At 37.7% G+C, this 19,448-nt stretch overlaps 1 protein-coding gene across 1 annotated transcript in view; it reads left to right on the top strand.

The window, feature by feature from the left end:
- The window catches only part of si:dkey-205h23.2 (CUGBP Elav-like family member 4), a 204,574-nt gene extending 185,818 nt beyond the window's left edge, over window positions 1-18,756 (top strand). Inside the window, exons 8-13 of the mRNA XM_036585174.1 lie at window positions 1,485-1,634; window positions 3,336-3,398; window positions 5,224-5,304; window positions 7,020-7,163; window positions 11,862-12,010; window positions 18,586-18,756. Of these exons, the coding sequence (XP_036441067.1) occupies window positions 1,485-1,634; window positions 3,336-3,398; window positions 5,224-5,304; window positions 7,020-7,163; window positions 11,862-11,989 (566 nt within the window). The 3' untranslated portion in view covers window positions 11,990-12,010; window positions 18,586-18,756. The remainder of the gene's footprint in view (window positions 1-1,484; window positions 1,635-3,335; window positions 3,399-5,223; window positions 5,305-7,019; window positions 7,164-11,861; window positions 12,011-18,585) is intronic.
- Window positions 18,757-19,448: the final 692 nt, after the last annotated feature.

Raw genomic sequence — 19,448 nt, 5'->3', positions numbered from 1 at the left:
AGTCCGTCAGTGTCAGACTCGATGTAAGAGATGGCTTTAGTATGCGTGTTTGTTTTCAAAACTTGACGTGTGATTTTTTTGTCCGTAAAAAATTGAGACTGAACAGACCTTTAGTCCTGCAGTCAAATGTCAAAAGGTCTGTATTTCCATCTAGCGTTTGAACGAGGAACTGGGGTCCTGTGATCAAGGGCCTCATGCAGGGCTACAGCAAGCCTTAACTTGCAAAATATGGCTCATATGTTTCACAACACTGATCAGCTCTCAGGATCTGTTAAGTTAGAAAAATATCGGCTGGTCGCCAAACGCATAACTGGGCTGAAAATCAGCCGATACTGATAAATAGCTGATCGATCCTTCCATCTCTGACCACTGCTATGGTAATGCTAATTTGTGTAAGCTATGGGATTCAGTCTTTATGGGATTGTGTTATGTTAGCACTAAGCTAACAGTGGTGTACAGTCACTTTCCTGCATTGAATTCAATACTATACATCTCTAGCTTAAACACCGAGTGACTTAGACCATTTTAGTTTGTGTGTTTGTTTGTTTTTGTTTTGTTATTTTTTCATACTGGTATTTTTCAGTGAATCCTTTAGTAAATACTTGAGCACAAAGTTTAACTGTGAGTATTATTAGAGGAGCTAGTTTTTATGATCCTTTTATTAGGGTATTTGAATCTTTAAAGGGTATTTAAGATTGAACAGAAACTTTAACAGTAAACTATTTTAAAACTGCTATTTTGACTCTTTTATTTCTTAATATGTACAAATATTCAAAAAAGATATTGTAGTAATATTACAGTAATATATTGCCATCAATTTGTGCTCTTGAAAGTATACAGTTTTGAACTGCATTTAAATATACAGTCAAATGTCATAACTGTAACTGAACATTACAGTGTAAGTGCTGTGAATTTTTTATTACATTAAGTATGTGGTAATTCTGCTGCCAGTAAGTTACTATAACTTAACAGAGTAACATTTTACAGTGTAACCTTTAGAAGTCAGTGTTAAAAAAGCATAATGAAGCTTTATATTGTTTGTATCTGAGAAATTCTGTCTAAATTGCAGATTCTAAACTTTCAAGCTACTAAATATTTGTGTTTTTAAATTGAACAGGAGGTATTTTGTTATGATTTGAATCATTGTTGTGCATATAGTCCTGTTTTATATAGTCCCCTATGTTCTTACTTTTTCATTAGTATTGTTTAACTTCAAAACAAACAGGAAAAAATGTGCTCAAACATCTTAAAAATATAAATCAAATATAAATGTAATTTATTACATACATATTTAATTAATTATTAAATATAGTATTAGCAAAATTATATTTCTAGACTTCTAAGAGTTCTAAAATTCCCCTAATAATTCCCACTAGAAATATTTACACGAGACTAGAAGACTGAAAGTCTGAGTGACTACCAACAGCACATACGACATGAACTGGACTTAACTTTGATCTGAAAATCATCTGCATGTTTTTTAGGCACCAGCACACCTCCAGGGATCAGTGCCACAGCAGTGCCCAGCATCGCTGCTCCGATTGGGGTGAATGGTTTTAGTGCCCTCCCTCCACAGAGCAACGGCCAGCCAGCCTCTGAACCCATCTACACCAACGGAATTCACCCTTACCCAGGTAACACACGACTATGAGGCAGGCAGCATCCATCCCACCATAGTCATCTGTGCAATGGAGCAAGTACAGCATCTTTCATGTAATTTTATTAAACTCCTCTTAAACCAACCTGTCACTTGAAGATGCTTTCAGTCTCTGCTGCAAGATTTGACTTTGTGCACTGATTGAGTGAGGGGCTATTTATTATTTCACAACTGAAAAGAGTAGGGTAGATTCATGATTCAGCAGATACTAGAATATAAACTCTAAGCCTGTTTCTTTATTTTGGCAGCAGTTTTAACCAGTAGGCTACGTTTACACAGCAAGTAAAAGTGGCCCAAATCTGATTTTCTCACCAAATCTGATTTTTTTGTTTGGCTGTTCACATTATATTTTAAATGTGACCTGTATGCGACATCAGTCTGAACAGATCAGCTCCTAAACCGATCCGCATGCGCAAAAGAACAATACTTCACGTGGCGGCTCATCCAAGGGTAAACAATCATGACGGCCAGTGAACGCCAGTCGCTCCTGCAGCTTTCAGTTTCGTCTTCCCAGCATCACAGGAGCGAGTATAAAGTTCCAGTTACTGACAGCTGGACTCATCACCCACAGTGTGTTCGAGTTCGCTGTGAAAAGGGCACGGCCGCTTCTTTGGTTCGCGTCCTCGGATTCTTTAAACTGTTCTCGGACGCTGCAGCCTCGGGCTCTTCCGGCCGCGTTCGGCTGGTTCGGCCCAAACCTCTTCGATCACGAAGCGGTTTGATGAGTCTCTCCTAATGTTTTGGTACAGAGACATCAGACTAAATGTTTATGAGTCTCAGGAGCGCGAATGTATGACGAATGTCCAGTTGGATTGATGTAAAAGTCGCATGAATTCCGATCTGGCTGTTCAGACTGAGTCGCATTGCCGCAGATCGGATACGTATCGGATTTCAGTACCACATATGAAAGCGTCTCAAATCGGAATTGAGTTTGTTTTTTGCTGTTGACACTGCCACACAGATGACACATCTGTGTCACATATGAGGAAAAAGATCGGATTTGGTCCACTTTTACCTGCTGTGTAAACGTAGCCTTAGTGACAGATGTAGCCATAAACAGTTTTAGCCTCTAGCACTTGTCAGCAAAGTGAAAAGAAGATAAACAGATAATTGTTGCTAATGGTAATCTAACAAGTCAGCTAGCCAGAAATGTTTCTAGTTTTTCCATTTTGTTTGTCCCCTTTTCAAGCTTTTAATTAATATTTTTAGGAGATCTGTTTAGCAATACTACAATAACACACACACACACACACACATATATATATATATATATATATATATATATATATATATATATATATATATATATACACACACACACACACACACACACATTTTATAATTATTTTATAGAAAAACTGCAAGGGTGCCAATATTTCTGGCCATAACTATATAAGCCACAAGGAGAACTCTTTGCTTCAGTCATTTTAGATGTTATTATGTGCGTTTATTAGGCTATAATGACTAATACGCAGCTACTACCTACCCTGTCTAAAGTCTACCTCCCTCAAACGGACAAGACCCCACTTCAGCTGAGAGAGGTTTTCCAAGCTTTTAGTTATCCAGGCTAGAGGCATTCCCTGGAGCCACTATTGTCATATATCCCTTCCCCTGTTTTGTCTTATTTGTTGCAACCTCTCTTTTATTCTCTACTTTATAATCTTTTCTCTCTCTACAGCACAGAGTCCAACAGTGACCGACCCTCTCCAGCAAGCATACGCGGGTGTGCAACACTATGCAGGTGCTTTCTCTCTTCCTTTTATCTCTCTTTCTGTCCCAGTTTCTCGCCATCTTTCTCCATATTGTTTAGCAGCAGTAGTCTCCTTACAAACACCGTTCAGAGTGACACTTGCTCTGCCATCTTACCCTGATAAGACATTGTTTTGCAGGGGTATCTGACGCTGCTCCTGGAAATCAGCCCTCTAGCTTACTGCATTCAGCTCACAAAACAATCTGAAAATTATTTTTGGCAAGCTGGATTACTACAAGAATCTGTTTATATTCACCTTGCCAGTGTGTGAAAATGTAACTTCTAGAAGTCTGTTATTATTGCCATACATTTTAAATCACATTAAATTATATAGTTAGTTACATACTGCATTTACGTTCTGGCTGTGTCTTTTTGTGAGGTTGTGTGTATCTCTTAATACACTGAATATTTAATATACAGGCTGCATATTTCTTAAGCGCTATCCCATTTCAAATAAACACAGAGGCTCCTTGAAACACAGAGAAATGTACTTTTCTTTTGACAAAATTCTGAGGATGCACTGATGTACCCTTCTCTGCCTTAAATTCCTGTTAGTCCTGGCATTGCAAGCCATTGCAAAAATGGAGCACCGCCAGTTTGGAGGGACCACAATAGACTTTGTTTTGGAAAAATCAGTTTATCAGTTGCAGTTTATCATAATTTATGTGGGAAATTGGCTGTAAAGGATGCTATGAATGTCCTTTCTTTAAATTACTTTCAGGATAACTAGACCATTTTTTACCATTGTCACCTATTGCTGTGAGCATATTAGTTCAGCTCACAGTAATTTAAGTAAATAAGGTAAAGGTTAATATTGTAGCAAAGACAACAACTAACAAGGGAGGCAAATCTGAATGTAAAATAAAGCTCAACACAACACCCAGGCTGGCGAAGCAGGCTGATAGCCAAAGTTGAATTTAACCTTAAATTACACAACTAGCTGGCAAGCAGCAGTAAAGAGCAAGTTAATGCAAGTTAAGTGCAAGGTAACTGTCTACAAAGTATCTGCAGTGTGTTATTAAATGTTAACTAAACAGTAAAGTGTTAAAAACCTTGTATCTTCGAAACAGAAAGTTTAATGGAGAAAGAAAAGGCTTTGTTACTCGTAATGTACATTAGTATAATGAGATTATATTCCAAGTCATTTTGGACCATCATATACTGTCTCGATAGTTAAAATGCTTAGTTGTTTGGCTATTATACTGTCCATATTTAACAGCCTCAGTGGTCTCAAGAGTACACAGTTCCCATTCTTGTCAGAATTAAAAAAAAAATAGCTGGCAGAACTGGTCTCAGAACAGCATGAAAGGATTAATATAACCCCCTAACTCAACAACAGAGTGTACATTATGCAGTTTCAGAGATGGCTGTGAGATGTCAAATTCAGCTATAGTGGAGGCAATCATGACTGGGATTATCAACTTTTTCTTCCTGATCCTCTACAATCTTCTGCAGACCTGATTTAAAGTCAACAGACTAAAACTACAGGCTTTACAAATGTAGGATCAGGTCCAGAATGGTGGTCTAGATGCAAACTTATTTACTAGAGAAGCACTTAATACAATGCCCCTGTCTCCTTCGGCACTGCCTATGGGAGGACTGCTTCTATAAAAGCCCTTTTAAACAGTTTATTTTCGCTGGGCACTGAACCACAGCGAAAATGAGGCCGGCCGGCTCCGAGCCATAATGCAATTTATTTATTCAGTGTCTGGAGAGTGAGAACAATAGAATAATGATTTAAGTTGTTGTGTCAAATCTGGGAATATTGATGCGAATTCCCCTGCTTGCTTTCCCCTCGTCTGTCTCCTCGCAACAGCAGCCTATCCTGCCGCCTATGCGCCAATCAGCCAAGCGTTTCCCCAGCAACCAGCCATCATCCCCCAGCAACAGCGCGAAGGTAAGAGTGGCCCAACCCACCCCTGATAAAAGGTGATAATTGCTGTGTTCCATCTGTATGTTCTCGAGTCTGAATTAGCAGGGGAGGAAAAGTGGCAGGGAAAAGTGAGAAAAAGGCTTCATGTGAGAGTTTTTGGGGTGAGCGCTAAAAAGGAGATCTTGCTAACTTTCAGCACATAAAAGGCCTCAGAGAGATGAACGGTATTTTAAGAAGGAGTGTGAGCATTTTTTCTTATGCTAACAACTTGTAGCAGTTGCAGAAACAGGGAAAATGATATGCATGCATAAGCCAGAAATGGCCAGTCTCATAGCTGCATATTTCATCCTTCACTGTCTTAGTATTAGGATGACCAACACTGCCCATCAAGTGTCTGTTTTTTTTCCTCCAAATCTCAGCTACCTTTACATTTTTAACATAGTTTTTGGTTTCTATTCTTTTAAAATATTCTTTTTTAGCCTTTTTTGTCTTGACATTTTATTTGTGATGTTCACTATATTTTTAAAAACTGCTTTATGTTACTTTTAAGGATGCACAATAAATATTAAACACACCTACAACAAAATGTTAAAGTCTATGACTTTACCAGTAATTTTAATGATGGTGAAAATTAGGAACAGTGATTAAAAACACCTTCTTCCTTAAGAAACTGTACTAACAGTTGTGTACTAACAGTTTAAGCAGCAGCAGATAAACAGTGACACTGTTACCCATGGCACTGTATCGTCTGTACCTTAGTTTTGAAGGGATGTAAAACATCACAAATGGCAGTGCCAGAGTGCAAAGTATAACTGAACAATAATGGAATTCATTGCCTTTGGCGACCACTGTCTCTGTTCTCAGGAACCTTGGATTTAGTGGCCCATACTGTAGCCCACAGTGTATTGAATTTAATTAGTTTATTTTATGTTAACTTGATTTTCAGTTTTTGATTTCAGCTCTGTGTGTCCTGAATTTTGGTTTCTGTTTTGGCCAAGAATGTTCATTTATGTGCATTGCTAATTACTGCATGGGTATATCGCCATCCACATACTTCAAAGTCTGTACAAAATGTGCTGCAGTATATCAGTGAAGCAAGGCTAACTGACTGAACTACACTACTTGTCTGTTCACTACTTGTCTTTTGAAAAGTTTGATTTTAACTGTTACTAAGCTATGGCATTGCTAATATTGTAAGTATGTTTAGCTTCAACCATCAGCTTCATGTTCATCAACTTTCTTGGAATGAAGAGCAGGTTTCACCTAAATAATGATTTGACCAATTTCTTTTAAAAAGCATTGAAACCTTTTGAAATCTTTTGGCCCAAAGGTGGTCTAAACCCTGAAACACAGTTGATTAATCTAGATTAATGAACTGTGTTAAAATAATTTTAAGAAAACATTTTCAAAGGCTGCATTTGATGAGCAGCATTAAAAGCCTACATCCTCAAAGCACACAGACAAACATTCCATTGCCACCAATACCACCCTCTCTTGAATATTAAGAGACAAAGGGTTAAGCATACAGACTTCACTTTCTTATATCTACTTTCACTTTTTTCCACTGAGACACAGGCAGAGAAACTTCAGCCAGCGTGGTCCTCATCTATTCCAATTCCCTCAGACTGGCTAGCCCTCAAGTGGATATATATTTGAATATATATTTGAATTGTGTGTGTGTGTGTCTATTCATGTTCTAAGTCTTCTTTTTGAATCTTTGTGTATGTGTGTCTCTGCAGGGCCTGAGGGCTGTAACCTGTTTATCTATCACCTGCCGCAGGAGTTCGGAGACGCCGAGCTCATGCAGATGTTTCTGCCCTTTGGCAACGTCATCTCTGCCAAAGTATTCGTGGACCGGGCCACCAATCAGAGCAAGTGTTTCGGTGAGTTCCCGCGATGCTCATAAAAAGAAAAGCCAACCATCTGAAAAAAAAAGACAGAAAAAAGCGTGGCACGATCCTTTTGGAAATCGTCTCATGCCCCACTTCCCTCGTTGCGATTAGTTTTTTTTCCCCCCTCTTTTTATTTCCCACGTCTCCACTAATCAAGTTGCAATTAACGTTGGAAAAGTGGCGTCACGTCTGACTGGGCAGGGAAGCGAAGGCAAGAGGGGATTCGTGTCCCGTTCCCCCGGATTTTGCTCATCAGCGAGCGTTTATAGGATATTAAACCTCAGAAGAGCTCTAAGCAGCACAACCTGAAAGACTTTCACTCTAGTGCTCACTGCCTCCCCCACTCCTCCTCTCCTCCAGGCTCCAGGCCTTGGGAAATCATGCCTTTCTTGCCCTCAAGCTCTTTACACCTTTGCATAAGTTCTGGCCTCCAGCCCAAAACATCCCAACTTGAGCTCCCTTCAGTCTCAAGCTTCTTTAAGCTGACTTCTTTTGTTTCCATGACTGTCTGTTCTGTACTGTACACTAGAGCTGTCCCGATTGCTCAGTTAAACCTGATTACTCGACTGTAATATAATCAATCATAATTATCTTCTCAACAAGATAGTTGGGAAATTACATGAAGAGATAATCAGGACTGTGCCTAAACTTTTTGAGCAGGTAGCACTGGTGCTAGAAAAGCACATGCTATGCGCATAATGTGTTGTAGTAGTACTTCTTAAGAAATTTTAGGTTTAAAATGGATAGTTCATTTTGTGATCCATTGTTTTTATAATTCTTAAATGAAATCTTGTTCCAGCTAAGCATTCTGGAATCTTTGACTGTGCATGCTTTGCTGTTGTTGACTTAGGTCCCTTTTTATTGATGTGCCTTTTTTTTTAAAACTCTGATTGCTTAATTAAATCAGTAGATTGCTCAATATGATATATGATAATATAGTCATATGCAAAAGTTTAGGCAACCTGCATCAAATTACATTTTGTTGATTTGATGTGAAAATAAGTTAACACACTACAGAGAACACACTTTTTAATGGACAATTACTGTTTTACTTGTTTATTTGTTGAATTTAATATATTGAGGAAAAAATAAAACATAAAATGTGGCCTGCGCAAAAGTTATGGTACATTTTGTATTTTATGTTTTAGTTTAATTTTTCTTTTCATATATTTTCTTTGACAAAAAAGTTTAATTGTGCACTAGGATTTACAGAAAATGCCATATTTAAGTGAGCTCCCTACAGAGGATGTGTTTCCTTTAAATTAATAAAACATGTAAATTCACCACTGGTGTTCAAAACTTTGCATACATCTGTACTATAATAATATAATTGATGGTGACCAGCTTCTTGCAAAGAAATGAAAATGATTAGTCTGTTAAATAAATCTATCAGTAGGTTTTTGAGCTGAGACACTTCTGTGTTTGTTTTCATGAAGTTTACATTCAGCTCTGCCCATAATTTTCTTTCTTTGAGTTTCCTTTTGGTTTTTGGTGTAGGTATGCTGAAGCTGTTAACAAATTAGATGCCATGAAGGGAAAACATCATGTTTCTACACATATTCGTTGATTAAATAATACAAAAACATTGTGCTGACAAATTAATGCAAATGTAAAGTGTTTCATTTGAGGAAATGTGGTGAAGTCCAGAACAAAAAAAGCTGTCTTTTGAAAAAAATATCTATGGCATGAAACAAAAGTCATTGGAAGAAGTGGAAATGCATGTATATGTTATCAGCAGTGGTCATTCCGTGCTGGCCAGGTTTGATGTTTGCATCTTTAACTCTAAAAGCATTTCCTCAGTAAAAGTGGAGCAGCAGAGAGGTGTGAGGCGCTGAGCGAATCTTCTGGGACATTGTGTTCTTTTAATCCACAGTGATTACTCACTCAGTATTGACATTTAACGCTGATCAAAGCCTGCCTCTTTTAGCAGGATTAACCAAAGAGAAAATGGATTTTAAAGGGTCTTCTAGATTCACTCGGCACACACACAAAGACACACAGGCCCACACCAGTTTGTTTTTACTTTTCCAGTATGTGGAGTCATACACATGTATAATCATAATATGTCCCATATACAGTAAGATGCAAAAATCAGAGACGTCTCTTCAATTATTCAGTTTCCATTCAAAATTAATTAATGCCAATTTGAATGGAAATTAAATATTCAAAGGGTGATCTCTGACGTTTAAAAAGAATAGATAGAAAACAGAAAACATTTAACAGATAACAGAAAATTACACAGAAGCATCAACAACTATTTTTTTTTCAGGATCTTTTGTGTCCACATTTTGTCTTTATTACTCCCATTCTTTTCAGGAGAGTTGCTTTTAGTTTTTCAAAGAAATCTGCAGGAATATATCCCCACACATCCAAAGTTCAGTCTTAGAAGTTGGTTGCATTTTCTGCTTCTCACAATACAAGTCTTCTCAAACACTTTCAATGATGTTGAGGTCTGGAGATGATTGCAAATGTTCTTTGTTCTGTTAGAAATGTTCTGCATAGAAATTGGCTCTGAAATTTTTACTTATCCCTATGAGTGTGTTGTAAGATTAACTAGGATACTGTTGGATCTCTGTTGTGACTCAATGTCGAGCTGCTAGTGACCAGTGAGAAGTGAGAATCCTACTTTGACCCACTAAAAGTTAAGAATGTTTTTCCTTTTCCTGTAAAGTTACCCCTTTGGGTATGACATTTTGACCTGATGGAGATGATGTATAGAAGATATGATGTTTTGTTGGTCCTGACCTCATAGGTTAGGCCTTTTTTTTTGCTGGACATTTTTGTCTTGACAATAAACAAAACAAATGCACATCAATCCCAAAAGTGTACTTTTATATTTATTTGAATGCTGCATAAGGAAAATCCTCCACTGGCTTTTGGATTTATATGTTTTATTTTTAAATATCTCTGTGGCTTAAGAGACTGTGAAATTTCCAGGGCCTCGCAGTGATTGCTTTGTCACTAGCAGTTCATGAAATATAGATATAACATGAAAATAGATAGAAGCCCGACTGCAAAAGCCGTCCTGGGCCATTTCACCTTCGGCCACACCATGAAAGACTCTTTAATGTCTCGCCCTGAAGTGAGTAGCCCTTGTAAAGCACATGGCATCCTATAAAACAGCCCAGCGCTGACTGATTTACATAGCTCAAGAGCTGTACGATTTACTGCCCTTCCAATCTGTCAGCTCCTCTTTCCCTCCTTTCCCTGCACCTCATTCTCTTTACCCACCGTAACATTCACTGGAAGCAGAGGCAGATTTATGAAGGCAGGTATGGAGGGCATAGAAGTTGTCTGACAGACTCGGCTTGTTTAAAGGGTTTGTAAAAGCTGTGGTCTTATCTCTGGCCGCCATGACAAAAGCATGGCCTCTCCCCCCAAATTAAATTGGAGCTGTAGCCAGGTGATTGAATCAGCTGGCAGGCGGAAAATTTGGCCCGTCAATCAGAGAGGTGGACGATAAGGAAAGGGCAGGAGAGCCGCGAGATCATTCCGCTTCGACACACGAGTGATAACTCAGCGCACCTGTAACAGGAATGTTAACAGGAACAGAGCGAGTATGGTGGCCCAAAGGGTCCAAACCACTGACCCGCACGCTAACACACTGCCATTTATCCCTCAGTTACTAGCCTTGTTTGAAATGATTTAGTGTTGGTCTTAGGCACCCATTTGCTATGAAGAGTGAGCTAGACTAAACATGTTGGATGAGTGCCCTGGTTCAAGAAAAGATATTCTGAAACCAAGGGAACCTGCACACCAAGCTGGCACCATAAAAGTAAAAAATGATAAATCATGCTTCACTAATTTAGGGGAATGGGATATGGTAAAATTATATTCCTTAACTAAAGGTACTGAAAACATACCCTTGAGGGTACCACCCCAAGGACAAGTGGGCTACCACACAAATGACAGTGCAGTACCTTTTTTTCTGACAGTGTACAAAGACATTTTGGATAATGTTATGCTTCCGACTTTGAGGAAGGCCCTTTCCTCTTCCAGCATGACTGTGCCCCCTTGCCTCAACTCCACTGAACATTTCAGTTGAATTGGAGCATCAGTTGTGAGCCAGACATTCTCATTCAACATCAGTGGCTGACCTCACAAGTGCTGTTTTGACTGAATGGGAAAGTCTTTCCAGAAGAGTTGTGGTGGTTCTAGCTGCAGGGTGGAGGCCAACTCCATATTAACGCCCATGGTTTTGAAATGAGATGTCCAACAAGCTCATACAGATGTGATGGTCAGATGTGCAGACTTTTTTCTCCCTCCTTTTTACAAAAATGGTTCTTTAAAGTATCATCCATTGAGTGGTTCTTTATGGATACAAAAGTGGTTCTTCTATACCACGATTGTCCTAAAAACCCTTTTTGGTTCCATTAGGCATCTTCATTTTTAAAACTGTGGAAAAAGGGAAAAAGACAACAACAGTCTGTCACACTGTTTGCTGTTTTATTCTTATTCTTATTGTCCATATATAAACACTAGCTTGATTTTTGTAATAAAAAGTATCACCAGTACATTACCTTTGACCATTGCTTTGCTATTTCTCATACTCTTTTGGCATTGGTGCCCGGACATTTCTTCATTCAAATCCATTCAATTCATGCCTGTGACCTCCCTCTCTCTCTCTCTCTCTCTCTCTCTCTCTCTCTCTCTCTCTCTCTCTTTCTCTCTCTTTCTCTCTCTCTCCAGGCTTTGTGAGCTTTGATAACCCATCTAGTGCTCAGGCTGCCATTCAGGCCATGAATGGTTTTCAGATCGGCATGAAAAGGCTCAAGGTCCAGCTGAAGCGGCCGAAAGATGCCAACCGCCCTTACTGATCCACCAACATCCACATCCAGGTTAGAACCATCACTCACACTGCTCACACCCGCAAGTTGTGCTTCAGCAATATTTGAGCTAGAATAGTTTTACCTGAGGACATGTCTGTAATGCAGTATGTTAAGTACATTTATACAGGATAAAGTATCTGTGTAATTTATTTCCTCAAATCACCACAGATCGCTGGAGGTCATAGCCTAGACGTGATAGGCACCACACTCAATAACAATAACAACACAACACTCAGCCATTACTATTAGCAGGAGTTTTTATTCCATAAGTATGAGATGGTTTGGACTACTATTACTGAGGAAGCATTCAGCCAATTACAGAGGACCATGACTATCAAACTGTATAATCTACACACAAAGCAGATTCATACTGGATTAAAATCATTCCACAATTATTACCATTATACAGTAAAAACTGCACAAACTGTATATTCATACTGGATTACAATCACTCTACAATTATTTCTGTTAGACCATAAAAACTACACTCACTGCAGATTCATACTGGATAAAATCACTCCTCAATTTTAAGTGTCAGACTTTAAAAACTACACAAACTGCAGATTCATACAGTATTAAAATAATTCCATGATTGTTACTGTCAGATTGTAAAAACTACATACATTGCAGATTTACACTGGAATAAATCACAGATTTAATTGGTAATCACTTAAATTACTGTATCTCCACAGATAAAACTAATTCAGGTTTAGATGCCTAAACCTGTACATCATGTTCACAAAGGCTTAGATATTTAAGCTGGTCTTTTTGAAAGCATAACTCATGTTTCTGCTGTAAGCATTCCTGTCAACACAAAGCATGCAATATTGAAAACAATACAAAATGTGATGGATGTTTTTGGAAGATAGATGAGATTGCGTTTTTAATATATAAGAAAAAAAATGAAAGTAAAAAAGAAAAAAAATGAGTGACCAAAGCTACGGCACTGAGACATTTAAAAACATTATGAAAGCAGTTGCAGTCCAGGCTCCCTGAAGAGAGAAATTTTCCACAGAGCACATGATAGACAGATGTCCTCAAATTAGAGCACTGGGAGGTTTAAGCATTACAATGGCCCACACAGTGAGGATCTGGCAACCCACAACTCGAACTCAAAACAGACTTCTCACTGGTGTCAGCAGGAGGGTTTGTGCGTGTGTGTGTATGTGTGTGTGTGTGTGTGTGTGTGTTAGGCCTGACTTTCTTCATGCAGACACTTCTGTCCTGTGTACTTGTAGCCTCTTTTCAGGAAACTCATTGTCTAAGAAAATGTCTCTGAATGTAAGTGTTCATGTCATGCTCTCACTGCAGTCTAGCTCCCTCTCGTCTCACTGAGTGTGTGTTTGTGTGCTTTCTGTGTGATAGATTTTTGCGGTAAAAACAACACATTTAGTACTAACTTGCTGATGAATTTAGAACTTGCTCTCATTTCCGTTTGCATTGTTTTCAGTTTCTTCATGGAGTCTTTTGACAGTTAAAAAAAATATATATATATGTTTTAAATGATTTGAACAGATTTCGTTAAGTGCTTCGGTAATGCTCATAACAGTTCCAAGTGAAGGAAAAGAAATTCCATTTTTCCGATTTGTTTTTCTTCTTTTGCACCTAACCAACCTGAAACCCAGGCAGGGCCAATCATAGCTCAAGACTGGCTGCCCTGTTGCCTAGCTACATGAGCTTCATGTCTACGCTCAGGGGGGGCAACAGTTACCCACGGCTGTAAGTTCAAACCATGGTGTCATTTTCTTTTGGATGACGTCATGTGTACTGCTGTGGTTGAGTGGCATGACGTGCTGTTGATTTGTTACTCTCTTTTTCTCTATATCTCTCTATTGTGGCCATGTTTTTTGGATTTTGTATTTATGGAGTGCAGTATTTTGTTTGCACTTTTGGTAGCTGGTAGCTGTTGTTTGTAAATCTGCTGATTGGTTGATTTTCCATGGGATGTGAACTTTGACCCCTTTTTTGCTGTCGTAATGTGAGTCGTGTGCTCTTGTTATTTTGCGTGTGAACTTGAGAATGTATGGATATTTTGCTCTCTCTATCTCTCGCTTTTTTCTCAACATGAGCTGTGAATCTCTACGTTTTTTTCTGTTTGATCTGATCTGCTTTTTTTCCTCTGTATGTACATCTATTAGGCAGCTGAGGTCTACTTTTCAGTCACTGACTGAGGAATATTTACGATGACACCATGTTTGTAATTCCAATTAAACAACCCCCCTCTCCCAAGTCGTGGCGCAAAGGCAAATGTTGACTCTGGTCTCCTCTCCTCTCCGTGCTGTTTTCCATTGTATCTACATTTGGAGCACTTTCCTGTAATTGTTTTGTTTGCCCAACATGGGGATTGGTTCCTGTTTACTTATTTATGAGGTTGCTAACCAATTACAGAGTGATTGCAGAGCTGCAGGCGCTGCTGTGGACCCACACATGGTGACTTCATCAACCACTCCCAGACATGCACATAATAATGAGAAAAAGAAATACGATAAATGATTTGGCTTCTGCTGCTACCTATTTTTTTCCCCCCTGCTAACAAAGCCCTACTTATTCAGCTCACTGTGAATTATAGATAGTGTTATAATTCAGAACTATCACAGTAACATAATGAAATATAATGCAGTGCATTAAGATTTAGCATAGAATCAGCAAACCCATCATGCTGATTACTAACTAATGATGATATAATAGTCTTGATACATTCATGCTGCCATTCAGTACATTTTGCACTCATGCTGCTTTAACAGGAAAAAAAGATGACATACTCAAATTAGGACAGTATCACCTGGACACAATGCAGTGCTTCTAAAATACTGCAACTATATCCAGCCTTCCTTTTGGGGAATATGAGACATGTTTCAAATATAAGCCAAAGTGTTCTTCTTTAAAATAAAATAGCAATAAAGATGGGATAAGGTTGGATTTGCTACCTTTTTCTTGTGTGCACCAATTTTAAATGTATTGAATCTGGATGTCATTACTAATCTCACTACAGCAGGAACTATGAAAGCTACATTTGACCTGCTTCTCCAAAATACCTTCTCTGCTCTATTTAACTGTGTAGATAGGAGTGTTGTCTAGACATCTTAACCAAAATGAAACCTTATAAAACAGCTCAATGAGACACTTTTCTTTTAAAACGTTCACTGCAAACTAATGATATCCAGCTAAGTAACATCTGATGACTGCTCTCTTAAAAATAAAGGTGCCAAAAAGGGTTCTTTGCATGACGTTATAAAAGAGCTAGTGTTGTAGTACTCAAGTCCGCTCTCTAAATCAACAGTCTAGGTCTTGTCTGTCTCAACATCATTTTGTCTCGGGCTCGTCTCGTTCCTGGGGTAAGATGGATTCGGAAATTGCTCTCGAAACCAGCCGAGTGCAATGACTCTGTCTGAGGTTTTTTCCTATCATTATTGAATATCAACAAAACCTCCAATAAGAATAAAACAGTCTTTTCTGTATATGTTTAAACAAAATCTGTTCCCTGCCATCTGAGGATGTATTGGATCCTTTTCATGATGGCTTACCTGGGAATTATTTGTTTGTTGATGTTAATTGGTTCCAAATTTCAAACATTCACTGAGGGCAGATCAGTTATTATTACTATGTTTTCATTCAATAATAAAAATGGATGCATGTTGTTTGGGTTATATTCAGTTGTCCTAAGACTAAGTTGGCCTAACATTATAGTACAATAAGAATAAATAATATTCTTAGGCTCTGCATTATTTAAAGTGATATTTTACAAAATGTATTAAAAAATAAAATATTATTTATTAATATATATTGTGTACTGAATGATTATGAATGTACAATGAACTACAAATTAATTTTGAGTTTTTTCCCTTTCTTTGTCACATTACATTGTAACACTGTCTTATCAATTAAGAAATAAAAAAATGAAAATTTTACCAAAATAATACTTTAGAGGGTATTACTAAGAACTGGAAACTAAGAAATGAGACAAGTTTCCTTCAGTTGGCTCATTAGTATTATTTTCCAGGAAATTTATTCATTCATTTATTTATTTACTTACTTATTTAATTATTCATTTATTTTCCTGTGTGCTTTTGACTTTCCAAATCACATCCCACAATAATGCACCAGATAAGATATTGATAAGGAACGAACAGCAGAGTAGCTGCTAAGCTGCTTTAGTCTTTTGTATCAGGAGTTTGAGAAAAGAGTGGCATTGGAGTTATTTATAGAGCAGCTGTGTTTGTGCTGTGCATTTATGTGGTAGATCCCCCCTGCCTTTGAATTACTTCTGCTTGGTAGAGCTAGAACATCTATAATCAGATCTTTTCACACAAAGCCCTGATTTTAATGCCTCTGTTTCTCCCTGAAAGCAGAACACAAGCTAGCCATGTTTCTGTCTGCTTGATTATCACATTTTAACAAGAATACTGGCCAGAGAAAGAGAGCTAGACTAAGGAATATGGTACATATTACTGGAGTGGAGACAAGGGTTTTGTGTGTTTCTCTGTTATGAACCAAGATCTGCCCATATGTCATACACACCAAACTGAATGTCTGTGTGCATTTCTTATGGTTTCCTGACATACAGTCAACTATTAGCAGTAATACATGTTGTTGCTGTCATATCAAAACCTCATAACTTCGTTTGTGTGTGTGTGTATATATATATATATATATATATATATATATATATATATGTAACTGAAAGTGTCAGCTGCTCTGTACGTTATATATACTTATATATACATTCCATGATGAAAGGAGCAACAGAAATTCTTCAGTACATTTTTGTTATATTCACATGGATTAAAGTTAAGAACATTTTTTCCTTCTCCTGTGGTCTCTTTCTTCAGAGAACTAGAACACTGTTGGCTGTCTGTGTGTGAGATGTTGTAACTCTGCTGAGCTGCTAGCAAGCAATGAGGGGTGAAAGCGGAAGGTAGAGAATCCCCTGCTATGAAAACTGTACAAAGTACAACTGCGCAAAGACAGTCGTATCAAGATACAACAGATATGTGGTTTTGTTATGACAGCCACTATATTTAACTTTTCTTGCTGATCCGTCAAATTATGGCAAAACCATAACATTAACTTACTAGACTTTACAATTTAATGATCCTAACTCCACACACACACACACACACACACACACACACACATGTATATATATATATATATATATATATATATATATATACATATATATATACACACACACAAACCGAAGACACAAACTTAAATAGTTGGATTTTACTATGTATTAAATATGCAATGATTTGGCTTTATTCAGTTTTAAATAGGCTAAACAGCACTGTGCAAAAGTCAGAGACCACCTTTCATTTATTTATCTACAGTCAAAATCAAAAGTAAAAAGTGTATTCATTTTTCACAAGATATGTCTGGGGAGATATAATAATTCAGTTGCACTGGGGAAAGAATATAAGTGAAAAAACAGATTTTCCCATAACTGGAGTTAAAAAAAAAATCAAAGATACAGAGAAAATGGGACCACAACCATACAAGACCTGATAGACCACCAAAACTGTTACCATCAGATAAACAGCACTTGAAGCTTTCATCTTTGAGATAGAGGAGGAACTCAAGCTCCACTCTTGCTTCAGATCTGAAAAATTCACAGGTGTTTCTGTCCATCCTTCCACTGTGAGAAGACTAACACTATGAGTCTGAAAGGATGTGTAGCTGTCAAGAAGCCCTTACTGAGAAAAAAGTGAAAAGCTGATGATGTTCTCAGAACAATGGACTGACCAACCCAGAGTCCAGACCTTAGTGAATATGTTTGGGATTATTTGGAATGTGAGAAGCAGAAATTTTGATGGTGTGGGAAAATATCTCTGCAGATTTCTTTAAAAAAATGATAGCAAGTTTCAAAGGCAAAGCATGGACACACTAAATACTAGAACATTTGAAAAAATTAATGATATAGTTAAAGGCCATTTTGTCTGGAAATCAAATTAATGATGCTTGTTTTCTGACTTTTGCACAGGACTTATGCATATAAAACTATTTATTTCATATTTCCAGTTGCTGAATTTTACTTGCTAATATATGAAACAAGATATTTTATTGTATTATTTAAAGTTGAATTTCACATATATTGTAGGCACAACACAAAAGCAATACACCGATGTTCTGAAGCTTCAGTAACAGCTTATTGTCAGCCTGTAATAAAGTGTCAAATCTGTTCATGTAATTATACTTCAGTCATCTGCCATCAGATTGTCTTCACAGCGTGTTCGTCTGTTTGGTCCTGCACGTGTCTCTCTCCCCTCTGCTGTCATGGTGACTACTTTTCTACAGCACTAGGCTGACTGATGTGAGATCAGACTCAGGCGCTTTATCATGAAGTGTTTGACAAGCACAGATACACGAGTGTCTGTCCCTTAAGAACACAATGCGTAGCTATAAGTAACTCCTTTCAGTTTGTGTTCTGTGGGTGTTTTTTCTTGATGTTGGCTGTAACTGTTGGTGTGCAAAGCTGGAAAACTCTCACTTAAGCGTCTGTGTGCAGAAAAAAAAACATTTTCTTTTCTTCTTTTCCCCCTGTTTTCTCTACCTCTTCCCCCTTTCTCTACTTCTTGTTCTCACAGGATGAAGGACTACAACACCTTATTTCCACAAGTGCAGTATAAGTACAAAAGACTTCTTCGCTCTGCCACATATCATGAAAGAAGAGTGGTCCCTTGATTCTGCGGGAAAATCGCCGAGAGATGTTTGACTGGGTGACTAAAGGAACAAGGAGGATTTCTTTCTTGGCTAAATGTTTCTTTTTTTTTCCTCTCTCTTTTTTCTTTCTTTTGTTGCTTTGGCATCTGTGGAAGCAAATTTTGCAGAGACCAACTTTTTTGCTGCTGTTTTTTAGACAAGATGGGGGAAAAAAAAAATCTTTATAGACACATTATGCTCAAAGCATGCATACACAGATATACAATCACACATGTAGACTCGCATACACAAACCCTTTGCACTTAGGCAGACATGCATAAAACAAAATGCACTTCAGAAACAAGCATATTTTGAAGTCCTCATGTAAATACTGATATCTCTATTTACAAACGCATACATATACAAACACACAAACACATACACACCAGCCTGCTGCCATTTTGGTTTTTGTGCCTAAACAGGTGTTGTGGTCTGTGCCAGAAAGCTCTGGGGAGATGGAAAAGTGAACGGTAATCCAGGATTATTTACATGCATCATTCCTTAGGAAATAGGGACCAAAGGACTACACGCTTTTTAAAAGAATATAAATATATAAATATATAAATATATACATATATATTTAAAAAAAAACAATAACTCTTACCTTGTAGCTGCAAGTATTACAAAGTACAAATAGTAGTAGATGAAAGAAATAATTAAGTCAGTATCTAGTGGCCTATGTGAGGTTAAAGTTAAAGGAAATATTGATTCTACAGAAAAAAAAGAAAAAAGTAAAAAAGAGAGAGAG

This window comes from Colossoma macropomum, unplaced genomic scaffold, assembly GCF_904425465.1.
Source record: "Colossoma macropomum unplaced genomic scaffold, Colossoma_macropomum, whole genome shotgun sequence".
Taxonomy (NCBI): domain Eukaryota; kingdom Metazoa; phylum Chordata; class Actinopteri; order Characiformes; family Serrasalmidae; genus Colossoma; species Colossoma macropomum.
The sequence above is the reverse complement of the archived record's forward strand: the minus strand, read 5'-3'. Positions and strand labels throughout refer to the sequence as shown.